Source organism: Nesoenas mayeri, assembly GCF_963082525.1.
Source record: "Nesoenas mayeri genome assembly, chromosome: 17".
Taxonomy (NCBI): Eukaryota; Metazoa; Chordata; class Aves; order Columbiformes; family Columbidae; genus Nesoenas; species Nesoenas mayeri.
The window spans coordinates 12,659,986-12,673,968 of NC_137565.1; the positions used below are offsets into that span (position 1 = coordinate 12,659,986).

Genomic DNA, 13,983 nt, shown 5'->3' on the forward strand with positions numbered 1-13,983 from the left:
GCTGGGTGCTGAAGGCAAATGTCATTGCAAGGAGATTTGTTGGGGTAATGCGTACAGAGAGGGAAAGGCCGTAGGGATGCTGTGAGGGCAGCGTGGAAGCTGTTTTCAAACAGTTTTAATGTTCACCCGAGGGTTTTGGTTTGGAGCCCGACTTATATTGGCTGTAGCAAAGAAAAGCTGCTCAGTGACCTGGCCGGTACCAGCGCCCACCCGTGTCACAGATGCACAGGCGCTGTAACGTGGATTTGGTTGCATTTATTGCTCTTCATGCTGCAGTCGCTGAGGGGACGGGCTGCAGATCAGGTTGGTGCGGTCAGGGATGGCTCCAGCCTCGCCTGGTGCCTCTGAGGCCAAGGCTGTGCCAGAGCCATCACGTTTGCTCCCCTCTTGTGCCCCTTTGGAAAAGCCGGATCCCACCCTGTGCTCCCACACTCTTCCAGGCAGGCTGCGCTTCCCACCCACCTCTTTTTCACGCTGTTAATCAGTGTAAGAAGGTCCTTGACTGAGGTCTCTGGGTGTTGTCTCCTCCCCGGCAGGAGCAAGTGGAATCACCACTGCTTTCAGCATTCCGGCTGCATCCCCTCGGAGGGATGCTGAGAACACGCTCATTTCCATCTTTCCCAATTTTCATACAGAAGAATTTCTCTGAAGCAGAAGTCTCGCCTCCCCCCACAGATGGACTATTTTCCCCCTTGTGAACCCAAATTCAGTGGAGCTCTCAAAACCTTTCCCATTCTCCCTTCTCTCCCCACCTGCACCAGCAGCCGGGAGCTTTGCCCGGTGTTTCCCCCATGAGGGGTGTGATTTGCTCTGAAATCCACCCTGGTGTGGGAATGGCCACAGCCGGGCCAGCAGCGGCTCCCAAAACCTCCCGGGGGTTATCACGGCCGCCTGCCCGGGTTTGACAGCGGGCGCTGGGACTGGCAGCCGGCGCGGCCGCCGGGATAACCTTGTGGCTCGGTACGCTGCAGCCATCCCTCTTCTTCCATCAAGCGTTCATTTAAGAAACATTGCACTAAATACCCAGCTGACAGCAATGGCCCCGGGAGATTGATGCCTCCGTCGCCTCCCAGGGCTCAGTGCCAGCAGGTGACTTTAAAATGACATAGCGGCCACCCTGGGCCGCTCACGTCCCCCTCCCTGTGCTCAGCGTGAGCAATGTGGGATCCCAGAATCCTCCCCCTGCCCTGGGGTGAGTTATCCGTGGGGTGGTTCTGGTGGATTTGAGGGCACCCAGCTCAGGTTTGCACCATCCCATCCCCATCTCTGCCAGGTTTCCCTGTCCCTGTGAGGGATTCCCATGCCATCCCCATCCCATCTCCAACCCCATCCCATCCTACCCCCATCCCTTCCCATCTCCACCCCTGTGAGGGATCACCATCCCATTGCTATCTTCATCCTCCTCCCCATCGCATCCCGTCCCATTCCATCCCATCCCATCCCATCCCATCCCATCCCATCCCGTCCCATTCCATCCCATCCCATCCCATCCATCTCAATCTCGTCATCACATCTCATCATCCCATCCCATTCCATCCCATCCCATCCCATCCCATCCCATCCCATCCCATCCATCTCATAATCTCATCTCATCATCTCATCCCATCCTACCCATCTCATCCCACCCACAACCCCATCCCCATGCCAATCCCAAACCCAATTCTCATCCTCATGCTCATCCCCATCCTATCCACATCCTCATCCCATCCCATTCCCATCCCCATCCTAGTCCTTGTTCTCATGCTCATCCTCATCCATCCCCATCCCTGCCGGGTTCCCTCTCTCCTCCACAAGGACAACTGTGAATTTCAACTGGGTGATGTGTCCGAGCCCAGACTTGCAGCCACGCAGACAGAAGGAGCTGGCGGGACACGCTTCGGGCAGGAGAAGATCCAGCACAAGGTCTCCACGGGGGCGTGGGGGCACGTGGCTTTACGTCTGTTAATTCCACCAGCCCCCCCTGCAAATCTTCCTGGGAGAAATAAAGATGATGATGTTGGGATGCGAACCCGGGAGCTCTTGAGAGCAAGGTTATTGCAATGCTGCAAATAGGACATGAAACACTGGGCCTGGATCAGGCTTCTCCTGCCTCGTTAGTGGGATCAGCTAATCAGGGGATCACCAGCATGCATTGGGAAGGTGCTGCCATCACGGGAGGGACGAAGGGATGGAGGGGAGAGGCGACATTGACCCCCTGGCAAAGCTGGTCCCAGCCCCTCATGAAATAAAGGGAGAATTGTGAAGAGGAACCGCTAATGAAATACTGGGGGAATTACAAAGAGGGACATTTGCAACGTCCCGACATCGTGAAAATGTATAAATCACCTGGCTGTGGGTGGATTTTAAGCTGAAATCCCTGGGTTTTGGGGAGGCCTCTGCCTCCACCCCATCATCTCAGTGAGCCCTGATGGACTGAGATCTCAGAAACGAATTTAGAGCTTCTCACCTCAAAATAAGTGAGGAAATTGAAGAAAAAGGGCCGTGGAGCAGAGTGGTGGGAGATGGCACAGATGTACTGGGAGGTACTGGGAGGAGGGCTGTGGGTCCCAGCCTTCATCCCGTGAGGAAGAGGGCGGTGCAGCCGAGCAGGATGGGGCTTTCCAGCCGGGCTCAGGAGAAACGCTGAGATGGCTCTGCTGATGATCTCTAACGGATAAAAAACCCAATCACGACTTCAAATGCAATTAAGCTGCTGTTTAATTCTCATTTTCCCCCCGTGCCGCCGCGTGCTCACGCCCTCCATCCCGAGGGACGCGGCAGCGGGGGCGGATGGGCCGGCTGCCCCCGTCCGCGGGGACGATGCTCCGGCAGGTCCCCATTGCTGCCCAGTGCGACATCTCCAGGGGGGATTTTGTGGGGAAAACCCCAGAAATTTGTCATATTATTCCTGATGGGGTTTGGGTGGTGAGAAATTAATGAGTTTCCACCCCGGGGCCTCCAGTGGGCAAACAGAGAATTAATTGGGAGGGTGAGTTCATTAATATTGAGGAGCAAATGGATCTGCTAAAGAAAGGAGGAGATTTTCAATTAGGCTACTTTACCATTTTGGGCTTCATCCTCCCGAAAAGTCCTTTATTATAATCAAGCACCCCCATGGCTGTGCTGTGAGCCCAACCACAGTATCAGACACCGGAGACTCCCCATGGGATGCGTGTCCGTGTGCCCCAACACCACACCGAGCTCTGGCGGAGGATGAAGTTTTATCAGCACAGGAAAAATCCACCTCCGAGCCGTGACACCCCGGGAGGACAAATCCTGCCCGGAGCAGCGACGGGGGTTTGCTCAGCCCTGAAATTCCCCAGCTCCGAGCGCGGCCACCGTGGTTTTCCCGCTGCCAGAGAAGGAAATTTCTCCCAACTAAAAAATAGCTTAAAGGGGACCCCAGCTGGTGGCTGCACAGGCAGCGCTGCCGGGAGGCGGCCGGGGAAGCCGATGGGTTTTGGGGAGCCCTGGCATGGGGTCCCCCTGGAGAGGGAAGGGTTAGGACGGGGGCAGGTTGGAGCCGCCGTCTGCCCAAAAATTGCTGGCAGCGTTGAGCTGCGTGAGGCAACGGCTGGGGCTGAGCACGTGGCCGGGGTGGCTGCGGGATGCCAGGGGGATTTTAATGAAGGGGTTGGAGCTGCAGGAATCCGGTTCTGAAATTTTGGGGGTTCTTGTGACAGTCCCAACACAAGAAGTGCATCTGGAGCCTGTTCAGCCTTGCCTCAGTTTCCCCCATCGCTCCTGAGCATCCTTGGCGTTCGGATGAGCATCCGAGAGGTACCGACTGTCCCTCTTCCTCTCTCCCACGCTCTTGCCACTCTGGGGACGTGTTCCCTCTTGTCTCCAACCCCCCCCCCACCACAGCACTTCCAAAGGCAGCCCCTGGCAGGGACCAGGGCCAGCAAGAGAGATGTCACCAAGGCACGGGGGACACTGTGACCCCCATCTCCCCATGGGCCACGTTCTCCTGGGGCCACCCCCATGCAGGGATCCAGCCAGACAAGGCAGGTGGTGGCACTTGGGAGGAGAGAGATCCCAGGTCCAGGGCAACATCCCTGCCTGGGTACCAAGACACAGACCGATGCCACGGGGACACAGATGCTGTGGGGACGTGGCATAGCAGGAAGCCACCCCAGCATGTGAGCCCAACTGTGATTAATCAATGACAAAGTGAGAAATAAGGTGAAAAATGTGACCAAGACTTGGGGGAAAGCCAGGAGGGGGTTAGAAGCGGGGATGGAGGGCTTTGCTCCCAGCCCCAGCTCACTCCTCTTCCACGACTCATTTTTGCCATGGTGTGGCAGCAGGAGGTTTGGTTGTGGTGTCCCTGTCACCCCACAGCACCCTGGGGACCTCGGGGTGACAGCTGCACTGGCCCAGGGTGCTGTGTGCAGGGACCCCAGGGTGATAACAGGGTGGTAACTGCCTAGTCATGGGGTGCTGCATGTGAGGACCTCGGGGTGGTGACAGCCTGGGGTGCCAAGTACAGGGACCCTGGAGTGATGGCCGTCCCAGGCATGGGGTGCCATGTGTGGGGACCTTGCGGTGACAGCTGCCCTGGCCCAGGGTGCTGTGTGCAGGGACCTTGAGATGATCATATCCTGGGCTACTGTGTGTGGAGACCTCAGGGGGGGTGACAACTCCCTGGGCATGAGGTGCTGTGTGTGGGGACCCTGGGGTGGTGGCAACCTGGGGTGCCAAATGTAGGGACCCCGGGGTGACGACTGCCCGAGGACAGGGTGCTGCATTTGGGGACCCCAGGGTGACGACTGCCCGGGCACAGGGTGCCACAGGGAACCACCATCTCTGGCGCTGGCACCGGGGTCACCCCATCCCCCTCCGGCAGCCCCGGGGCAGGATGCGGCCCGGGACGCTCCCGGGTGGCTGTCACAGCCTCTGCCGCAACTCCCCCCACCCTCAACCCCTCCCCGGGGGGGGGAAGCACCACCCCCCGTCCCCCCCCCCGCCCCCAGCCCCATTTGCCAGGCGGGACCATTCAAAACCCGCCTGGCCCCGCCGCTTCTCCCTGGATTCCGCCGCCGCTTCCCCGGGGCCGCGGCCGAGGATGCTCCGTTTGCCGCCGGCGGCGGGGGGGGAGCGTGTGCGCGGCGCCGGGGGCTGAGCCAGCGGCGGGGAACCGAGCCCCGGCCCTGCCCGGGACACTTATCGGCGAGGAAGAAGAGGAGGAGGAGGAGGGAGGAGGAAGAAGAAGAGGCCGCCCTCGGCCTTGGCCCCGCCATGCCGGGCCCCGGCGGGGAGCGTGGCCGGGCGGCAGCGGCCCCCCGGGGGCTGTGAGCAGCCCCGGGGCTGGCGGAGGGGGGGCCCCGGAGCGGCATGGCCAGCGCCGTCCCCGCCGCCGCCGCCGCCACCGGGATTTAGCCGGTGCCTGGATGCTTTCGCCTCCCGTTTCCACTTCGGGCGGGCATGTGCGCGGGGGCAGCGGGCCGCCTCCAGCCCCCTCCCGCGCCCTGACTCCCCGGTGAGGGGCTCCGCCGCCAACCCCGTCCCGACACCGGCCCCGGAGGACGGGGAGCGCCCGCCCGCCCTGGCCGCCCTGGCCGGTGGGTGCCGGGCGGGGGGCGGCGGGCACCGGGTAACTTGTTTTTAGCGTAACCCCGCTACCGGCTGGAGAACCATCCCCCCACATACCCCGAGGAGATTTGGGTTTAAACTTTGGCTTTTGGGAAGCCCCGAAGATGCCTTTCCACCCGGTGACGGCGGCTTTGATGTACCGGGGGATCTACACCATCCCCAACATTCTCGCCGAGCAGCACCCGGTGGAGATCCCCGAGGACGAGCTGGAGGGTGAGCGGGCTTGGGGGGGACTGGGGGAGGCTACGGGGGCTCCATCCCCTGTGGGGTGCGGGGGGGGTTTGTGGTGCGCGGTCCCCCCGGCCCGGCGGCGTGGGGAGGTTCAAAGCGAGCGGGATGCGGCTGGAGCGATGGGGAGGAGGAGGAGGGGAGGAAGGAACGCGTGGGAGAGAGTCGGGCAGCGGCGGGGGGGGGTCCCGGCCCCGGTATCGCCGTTGTGACAATATGACACAGCAGGGACCGGCGGTCGCGGCGCGGGGCTGGACCCCTCCGGCGTGGCGGGGCCACCCTCCCGGCTGTCATAATATGACAGTGGCTGGCGGTACGGGGGGCCCCGGGAGCGGCTGTCACCCGTGTCACCCCAGCCGGGTCACGGCAGCCCCGGTGCCACCGGACTCTGGCCGGGAGGAGCGGCCGCCGGGGCTCTGCCCACCCGTGTGATGAGCGGGGCCGGTCTCAGCTCGCTATCGCCAGAATGGCCTTTTCCACCCCAAAAGTTTGCCGGGGCAGTGGGATGGGCTCTGCTGGTACCCCTAGACCGCTCTGGCTCGGGGTGTCCCCAGGGAGGCCAGGGCACGGGGGGAAAAGGGGCTGCAGCACCCCCAGCCCCCATCGCTGCCCCAGCACTGGCACCGCAGGGGAAACTGAGGCATGGGGTGGCCCCATGCACAGACCCACTGCGCCTTTGGAAGTGGATGGAGGGGGCTGTGCTTTAAGCCTGGAGCCCCTGGGGACTCCCCGTGGGGAAACTGAGGCACAGAGCCCCAAGGCTGGGGGGCGAGGGGGTCCTGCCCCACAGTTGGGCCAGGACCCCTGAGTAAGCTGGGACGTGGGTGTACAGCGGGTGTGTGAGTGCGTGTGTGTGCGTGTGAGCTTATGTGCTACTTTACAGCCCCACTGCAGGGGTTGTGTGTGCACGAGTGGGTAACCACCCCCCCGCGGACAGCTCCACTGCACACTGTGCGTGTGTGCTCACGCCTTTTCATGTACACGCGTGGCCTCACCACGGGGTATCTGTGTGTGTGGACACTGCAGCGTGTGTGTGCACATGTCCGGCCTCGCTGCAGGGTGTGTGCACACGTACAGCGTCAGAGCGGGTCAGGTTCATGTGCACAGCCCTGCTGCAGAGAGAGCGTGTGTGTGTGTGCATGCACAAGTACGTCACTGCACTGTGGCTCTGTGTGTGCCTGCATGTGTGCATGCACAAGTACATCACTGCAAAGTGTTTGTGTGTGCACACAGATACAGCATCGCTGCAACGTGCTTGTGCATGCGTGCACACGCGTGCATGCACAAGCACAGGATTGCTGCAAGGGCCGTGCGTGCACAAGCACATCACTGCAAGGTGTTTATGTGTGCGCACGCACAAGCACAGCATCGCTGCAAGGTGTGTGCGCACAGCCTCGCTGCAGTGTGTGTGCACGCTCACCGCATGTGCACACACGTGTGCCAGGGCGTTGTGTCGGTGCACCCAGCCTCTCACACCACCAATGGGTGCTGATGAGCCTCAGGGTGCTCCCAGCCCAGCGTTTCCCCCAGTACCCTACCTGCAGCCGTGGGGATCGATGGCAGCGGCGGGAGCCCCAAGGTGACCCCACGAAGCACCAGACACGCACTGCTGCAGGGGGCCGTGCTGCCACCCGCTCCCACCTCTTCCCGGTCACCCTCTGGTTTGGGGGGACGTCTGTGACACCCAGTCACCCTCCCGAGCCTGCAGCCACCTCTTGGGGATCTGTGTTGGGGCTGAGAAGACATGGGGTGCAAACCAGGGTGCTGCTGGCTCAGCCAGGGACAGTCAGGGTGTCCTGGCTGGACGGGGGTGACACCCCCAATGGGACCCCAGTTTGGCCACCGTTGAGGCATATTCTTGCTTTTCCCCAACACCCTGAGCCAGGCGATGGAACCACCTGGGATGAGCATCCTCGAAGGATGAATTCTGGGGGTGCTCAGACTAGTGTGGGGCTCCCCACAAGCCCAGGGGGGACTGGGAGCATTCCCGTGCCCCGGCAGGGATGTTGGCCATGGAGGAGCTTTACTTATCAGGCTGACAGGCCAAAAAGCCCCAAACTACCCCAAAACACCTCGAAATATGTCACTGCTGGGCCATCATTCAGACAGGGACGTCCCCAACTACTCAGGCTCGATTGCACAACCCTGTGTGGGTTTTTTCCCCCCAAAACCAAAGTTCTCAGCCCGTTTCTCCTGCCTGATCCTCCAACATGAGCCCTGTGGCAGCTGGCACAGACCTGCCCGTTGGCGCTGCCGGTGCCGGCAGCTTTGCTGCCCGGGGAAGGAAGAGGCTCTGCCATCCCAGCCCGGCTTCCCGGTGCTCCGGTACGAGCCTGCCTGGTCCCGGCGTTCCCATCAGCCTGGTGTGAGCTCCGCATGTCGAGGAGCATCAGAAAGGCAAAACGACCCCAAAAAGGAGCAGAGACCCAAGGCAGAGGGAGGTGGGACGGAGCCAACAGGCACCAGAAGGCTTTTGGGTGGGTGATAGCCACACGGCGCGGCAAGCACTGTGCCTCAGTTTCCCCACTGCCCTCCGAGCTGCAACCCAGGGGCTTGTTTTGAGGCAGAAACCCCAAATCTTCCCACTTTCTCCTCACCTCCCTCCCCTCCGCACAGAAGAGGGCCGGACACCGAAGCGACCCTGGCAACAGCTGCTATTTTTTTGGCTGAGTGTGGCATTGCTCCAGCACCCACCCCGTAACCCGGCTGGGCGCACAGTCCCCGGGGAGGAGGTGGGTGCTGCAGCACTGGGGGTGTCCCCCCCGCAGCTCCCACCCCAAGCTCAGACATGTCCAAGGAAGGTGTTTTTGGGGCAGGATGTCAGGTTTTTGGGTGCGGAGTGCCGGGTGGTGCCAAGGGCAGGGTGGGTGCTGCGAGTGGGTGGCTGAAGTTGGCACAAAGCCCTTGGGGTCCCTGGGGATGTCAGACACTTCTTGGGGTGTGTGTGCTGCTGGGGACACTGTGAGGGATGAGTGGTTCATGTGGGGCCACCAGTGCTGCCCGTGGGGGATCTGAGGGGACGGGGGCTGGGGGTGCCTGGGCTATTGGGGGGTGTGTGGACTGATCCCGCTCCCCCTGCAGAGATCCGCGAAGCCTTCAAGGTGTTTGACCGGGATGGCAACGGCTTCATCTCCAAGCAGGAGCTGGGCACGGCCATGCGCTCCCTGGGCTACATGCCCAACGAGGTGGAGCTGGAGGTCATCATCCAGCGCCTCGACATGGACGGTAGGACCTCGGACAGGGATGGGGACAGGGAGGAGACACCCCACTCCTCCCTTTGTTGAAACACCCCATTTGTCCCATTTCCACCCCACTGGCTGGTGGGTGCTGGACCCAACATGGGATGTGGGATTCAGGAGGGCCTGAGCCAGCTCTGCCTCATGCCTGGAGCCTCCTGCTCATCCTTCATCATCATCATCATCATCATCATCATCATCATCATCATCATCATCATCATCATCACTGCAGCTTTGATGAGGAGGATTTAACAATCCTGAAGCACTTGTGGGCAGGAACGGAACCTCTCCTGGTGCAGTAAACCTGCTGGGACTGGATCCTGCACCCCAGATTGGGTCCTGCACCCTGGGTTGGATCCTGCACCCCAGGCCGTGCCCAGCAAGCCAGGCTGGCCCTGCACCTCCAGCAGTCACTGCCACCATCAGCCTGTCCCCATCGCTCCCGCACTCATCGGGACCTTAAGGAGCTCGTTAATTTATTGGTTTCCTTTCCCCTCCCATTTAAAAGCCTTTCCGGCAGCGCTGCCAAGCCACTGCTCCTGTCATTACTCATCATTAGCGCCAGCCTGACAGCTCCAGCCCAGCACCCTCTGCAGCCGCAGGACACGGCCAGCCCGGCACACCCTGTCCAGGTCCCTGCCCCGTGCCACCCTGGGTCACGGCCACCGTGGGTGTCCCCAACCGGCATCAGAGTGCCAGCTGGAATTGGGGTTCCAGCTGGTGTTTGTGGTCATGGGTAGTGTTGGGGGTCACCAGCCAGTACTGGAGGATCCCAGTCTACATTGGGGGTCCCCGGCCAGCATTGGGTGTCTCCAAATGGTATTGGGGGTCCTGTCTAGCACTGGGGACCCCAGCTGGTGTTAGGCATCCCAGCTGGTTTTGGGGGGACCTCAAACTTTGTTGGAGGTCCCCAGCCAGTGTTGGGGTGCTCGGTTGGTTTTGGGGGTCCCTAGGTGACATTAGGGTGCCAGCTGGCACTGAGGACCCCAGGCAGTGGTGGGTGTCCTGAGCAGTGTCAGGGGACCCTTAGCTTTGCTGGAGGTCCCCAGCTGGTGTTGGGGTGCCTGGCTGGTGTTAGGGTCCCTGGCTGGTTTTGGGGGTCCCTGGCCAGCAATAGTACCTCATTGGTACTGGGGGTCCTCAGCTGGTTTGGGGGTCCCTGGCTGCTGAAGTCTGAGTGTCCAAGGCCCTGTGACACCAGCTGCTGCTCCGGGCTGTTGTGGGTGGATGGACAAGATCGGGGGGCTCTGAGCCCCCCAAGTGCCCTGGAGCAAGGTCCCCACAGGCAGCCCTGGGGCAGAGTGTCCCCACAGTGATGTCCCCCCAGAAGAACACTGAGGCTTGGAGCAGGGCCCCCCAGGCTGCGCAGGGGTGTATGTCTGAGCATCACCGAGTCCAGAGTGTCCCCCCAAGACGCTCCCATGGGGACCCTTTGCAGGGCAGGGAAGTGGCACATGTCCCTGAGCCCCGAGTGACCGTTGTCCCTGTGTCCCGCAGGTGACGGGCAGGTGGACTTTGAGGAGTTCGTGACGTTACTGGGGCCCAAGCTGTCCACCTCGGGCATCCCCGAGAAGTTCCACGGCACCGACTTCGACACCGTCTTCTGGAAGGTACGGACCCCCCATCAACCCTGGGGGTCCAGCAGCCCCGGCCCTGCCACCGAGAGTTTTGGGGGGTGGGTCAAGGGCGAGGTTGGGGTTAGAACTGAAATCAGGGTTAAAGTCAGGGTTGGGGTCAGGGTTAATTCAGGGACAGGGTTGGGGTTAACTTTAGGGTCAGGGTTAGGATTAGGGTCAGGGGTAGTGTTGAGATTAGGGTGAGGGTGAAGGTTAGGCTCAGGATCAGGCTCTGGGTTAGGGTCAGGGTTAGAGCTGGTGACAGGGTTAGGGTCAGAGCTGAGCTCAGGGTCACCATTAGGGTTGGGTTCACAGATGAGTCTGCTTGAGGGTCAAGCTCAGGCTGCAGGTTAGGGTTAGTGGAAAGGTTAGGCTTAGGATCAGGGCTGGGTTAGGATACACCAGCCTGAGGCTTTTCTGTCCCTGCCATGGTGCAGGGGGGGCGATGTTTTGAGTCTGGGGGGATCCAGCCAAAACACAGCACCCGTGGGTGCCGGGGAACCCCACAGCACCCCACTGTGACCCCCAACCACGGGGTCAGCCCCTCCCCAGCCCCCCGCCCGCTCCCCGCAGTGCGACATGCAGAAGCTGACGGTGGACGAGCTGAAGCGGCTGCTGTACGACACCTTCTGCGAGCACCTCTCCATGAAGGACATCGAGAACATCATCATGACGGAGGAGGAGAGCCACATGGGCACGGCCGAGGAGTGTCCCGTCGACGTGGAGAGTGAGTGCCCGGGAGTGCTGAACAAACCCCCAGCCCCGACACCACTGGATAGAGCCTTGGGCGCAGGGTGGGCGATAACCACAGGGTGCAGCAAGCCCTGTGCCTCAGTTTCCCCACTGCTCTCTGAGCTCAGCGCAGCCTCTCCCTGCCACCCCACAGGGATCTCCCCCCATGTCCCATGGGCTCATTTTGAGGCAAAACCCCAAATCTTCCCACTTTCTCCCCACCTCCCTCCCCTCCGCACAGGAGAGGGCCGGACACCGAAGCGACCCTGGCAACAGCTGCTATTTTTTTGGCTGAGTTTGGCACCGCTCCAGCACCCACCCCGTAACCCGGCTGGGCGCGCAGTCCCCGGGGAGGAGGTGGGTGCTGCAGCACTGGGGGTGTCCCCCTCGCAGCTCCCACCCCAAGCTCAGACATGTCCAAGGAAGGTGTTTTTGGGGCAGGATGTCAGGTTTTTGGGTGCGGAGTGCCGGGTGGTGCCAAGGGCAGGGTGGGTGCTGCGAGTGGGTGGCTGAAGTTGGCACAAAGCCCTTGGGGTCCCCTGGGGATGTCGGACCCTTCTTGGGGTGTGTGTGCTGCTGGGGACACCGTGAGGGATGAGTGGTTCATGTGGGGCCACCAGTGCTGAACGTGGGGTGCTGCGAGTGGGTGGCTGGAGTTGTTCCATGGTGGGGGGCGTTGGGGTGACCCCCATGTCTCCCCCTCAGCCTGCTCCAGCCAGCAGATCCGGCAGACCTGCGTGCGGAAGAGCCTCATCTGCGCCTTCGCCATCGCCTTCATCATCAGCGTGATGCTCATCGCCGCCAACCAGGTGCTGCGAAGCGGCATGAAGTAACCGGGACCCCCTGAGTGCTGCCGCCGACGGGGACCCGCACCCGCAGCGAGGGGTATAGAGACACCTATACATCCATAGCCAGAGCAGACATGCAAAACCCCCCCGGGAATGGGGCGAACCGGGGACCTGCGCTGCGTCCCCGTTGTCGCGGGGCGATGCTCTCGCATGGCTGTTTGCAGAACGTGGGACCTTTGATACGGGACACAAACACACACAAACCCCCCTCGCTGGAAAACAAATCACCCCGTAAGTGCATGTAACGTGCATGGAGCCCCGTGTGCTGCCCCCCCGTGCCGGGGTCGGACTGTGCCCCCTGGGCGCAGGATCCCGTTGGATGCACCGATACTCGTGTCTATAGCTCTATATTTATGATAAAAACCAAATCATCCCCTAAGCAATACACAGCTGAGACGGTTTCTGGAGACGGGAGCGTTTGCATGGACTTGGCTGCCAAGGGCTGGATTTCACCCCCTCCCCGCCCGGCCCCCCGCCCCAGCCCCGTGCCGTGCCTCAGTTTCCCCACCGCCGGGTGGGGGGACACCGCTGACCTCCTGCTTGATGCACTTTGAGCCGACCCCCCCTCCCAAAAAGAGCCGGAGCGACCCCAAGGCCGGGGAGCCTGCGCCGGCCAGGACCTGCACCCCCGAGCCCCCCAGCCTGTATGTAGCACCCACCTGGGCACCGGACTGGTTCGGATTTGGGGCCGTTTCTCATTCTTTGGAGTTCGTTTTGGGTTTGGGTTTGTTTTGATTTTCTTTCTTCCTGGTTGGTTGTTTCCGATCTGAAATAAAACTGGGATTTCTGAAGCGCTCTGGGCTGCTGGGGCTCCTGGCGACGGGGGGGGCGCGATGGGGCAGGGTGATGGGTGATGGGTGCTGGGGGTGTAGGGCCATGGGAGCACCCAGGGGTGCTGCTGAGCGTGGTCGAGCCCTCCTGGCGATGTTGGGCAATCTGTGGTTCCCCAGCATCCCGGGGGGGCTGGAGCATCCCCGGACCCGGGGGCGGTGGGACCTGAGTCCCTCCAGTAGCACTGGGGGTGTCACATCCCTGTGTCCCCCACCCCGCTCTGGCAGTGGATCCTGCCCCTTCCCATGCAAGTGCCAAGTGAATTTATCCCCCCCCGCCTTGTCCCCACGCCCTGATATTTCATGTTGGTCTTTGATGAATATTTTAGGGCCATTTGCCTTAAAAGTGCCTGGATGGGGAGAACACGCAGCATAAGAACCTTCCCCAAAAAAGCACTTTCAGCCAGTTTAATGGGCAATCTGGGGGGAGTCAGGATCGGGCCCACAGCAGAGGTGGGTATGGGGGGGTCACTGTCCCCTGGCCAAGCTGGGGACCCCTCAGGGGGGGCAGCACCCCCGTCACTCTAGATTTACACCCTGCTGGGGTCTGGTCCGGTGTAACCCCCCCCGGCTGCTGACAAACCGGCTCATCCCAACCACGGTGACTGTGTGAGCTGGGGGGGCCCTGCCTGCTAATGGGTCCCTGAGCCCCCAAGTGATGCATTTTTAATGGAAAATAGATTAAAATAATAAATAAAAGCAGGGGAAGCTCTCGGTGCCGTGAGCGTATCTGACCCCACACGGGGAAAACACACGTCCTGGGATTTCCCACCCTCCAGAGGGGCCCCCCCAGCACCAAGAGGGGGGACACCCCATTTTTGGGATGCCAGGAGGAGTCAGCTGCATTTTACTCTTTTTTTTTTTTTTAAAATATTATTTTAATCTCCTCTAATTTGTCAAACAAATTGAAGCGAACACC

The 13,983-nt window shown here is 61.3% G+C and overlaps 1 protein-coding gene across 1 annotated transcript; it reads left to right on the plus strand.

Moving 5' to 3' along the window:
- Positions 1 to 5,678: 5,678 nt before the first annotated feature.
- CABP7 (calcium binding protein 7) lies at positions 5,679 to 12,219 on the plus strand (the record flags this gene model as incomplete). The annotated part of the gene is made up of 5 exons (XM_080355559.1): positions 5,679 to 5,787; positions 8,884 to 9,027; positions 10,536 to 10,648; positions 11,228 to 11,381; positions 12,092 to 12,219. The coding sequence occupies 5 exons, from the start codon at positions 5,679 to 5,681 to the stop codon at positions 12,217 to 12,219; spliced, it is 648 nt and encodes a 215-aa protein (XP_080211685.1).
- Positions 12,220 to 13,983: the final 1,764 nt, after the last annotated feature.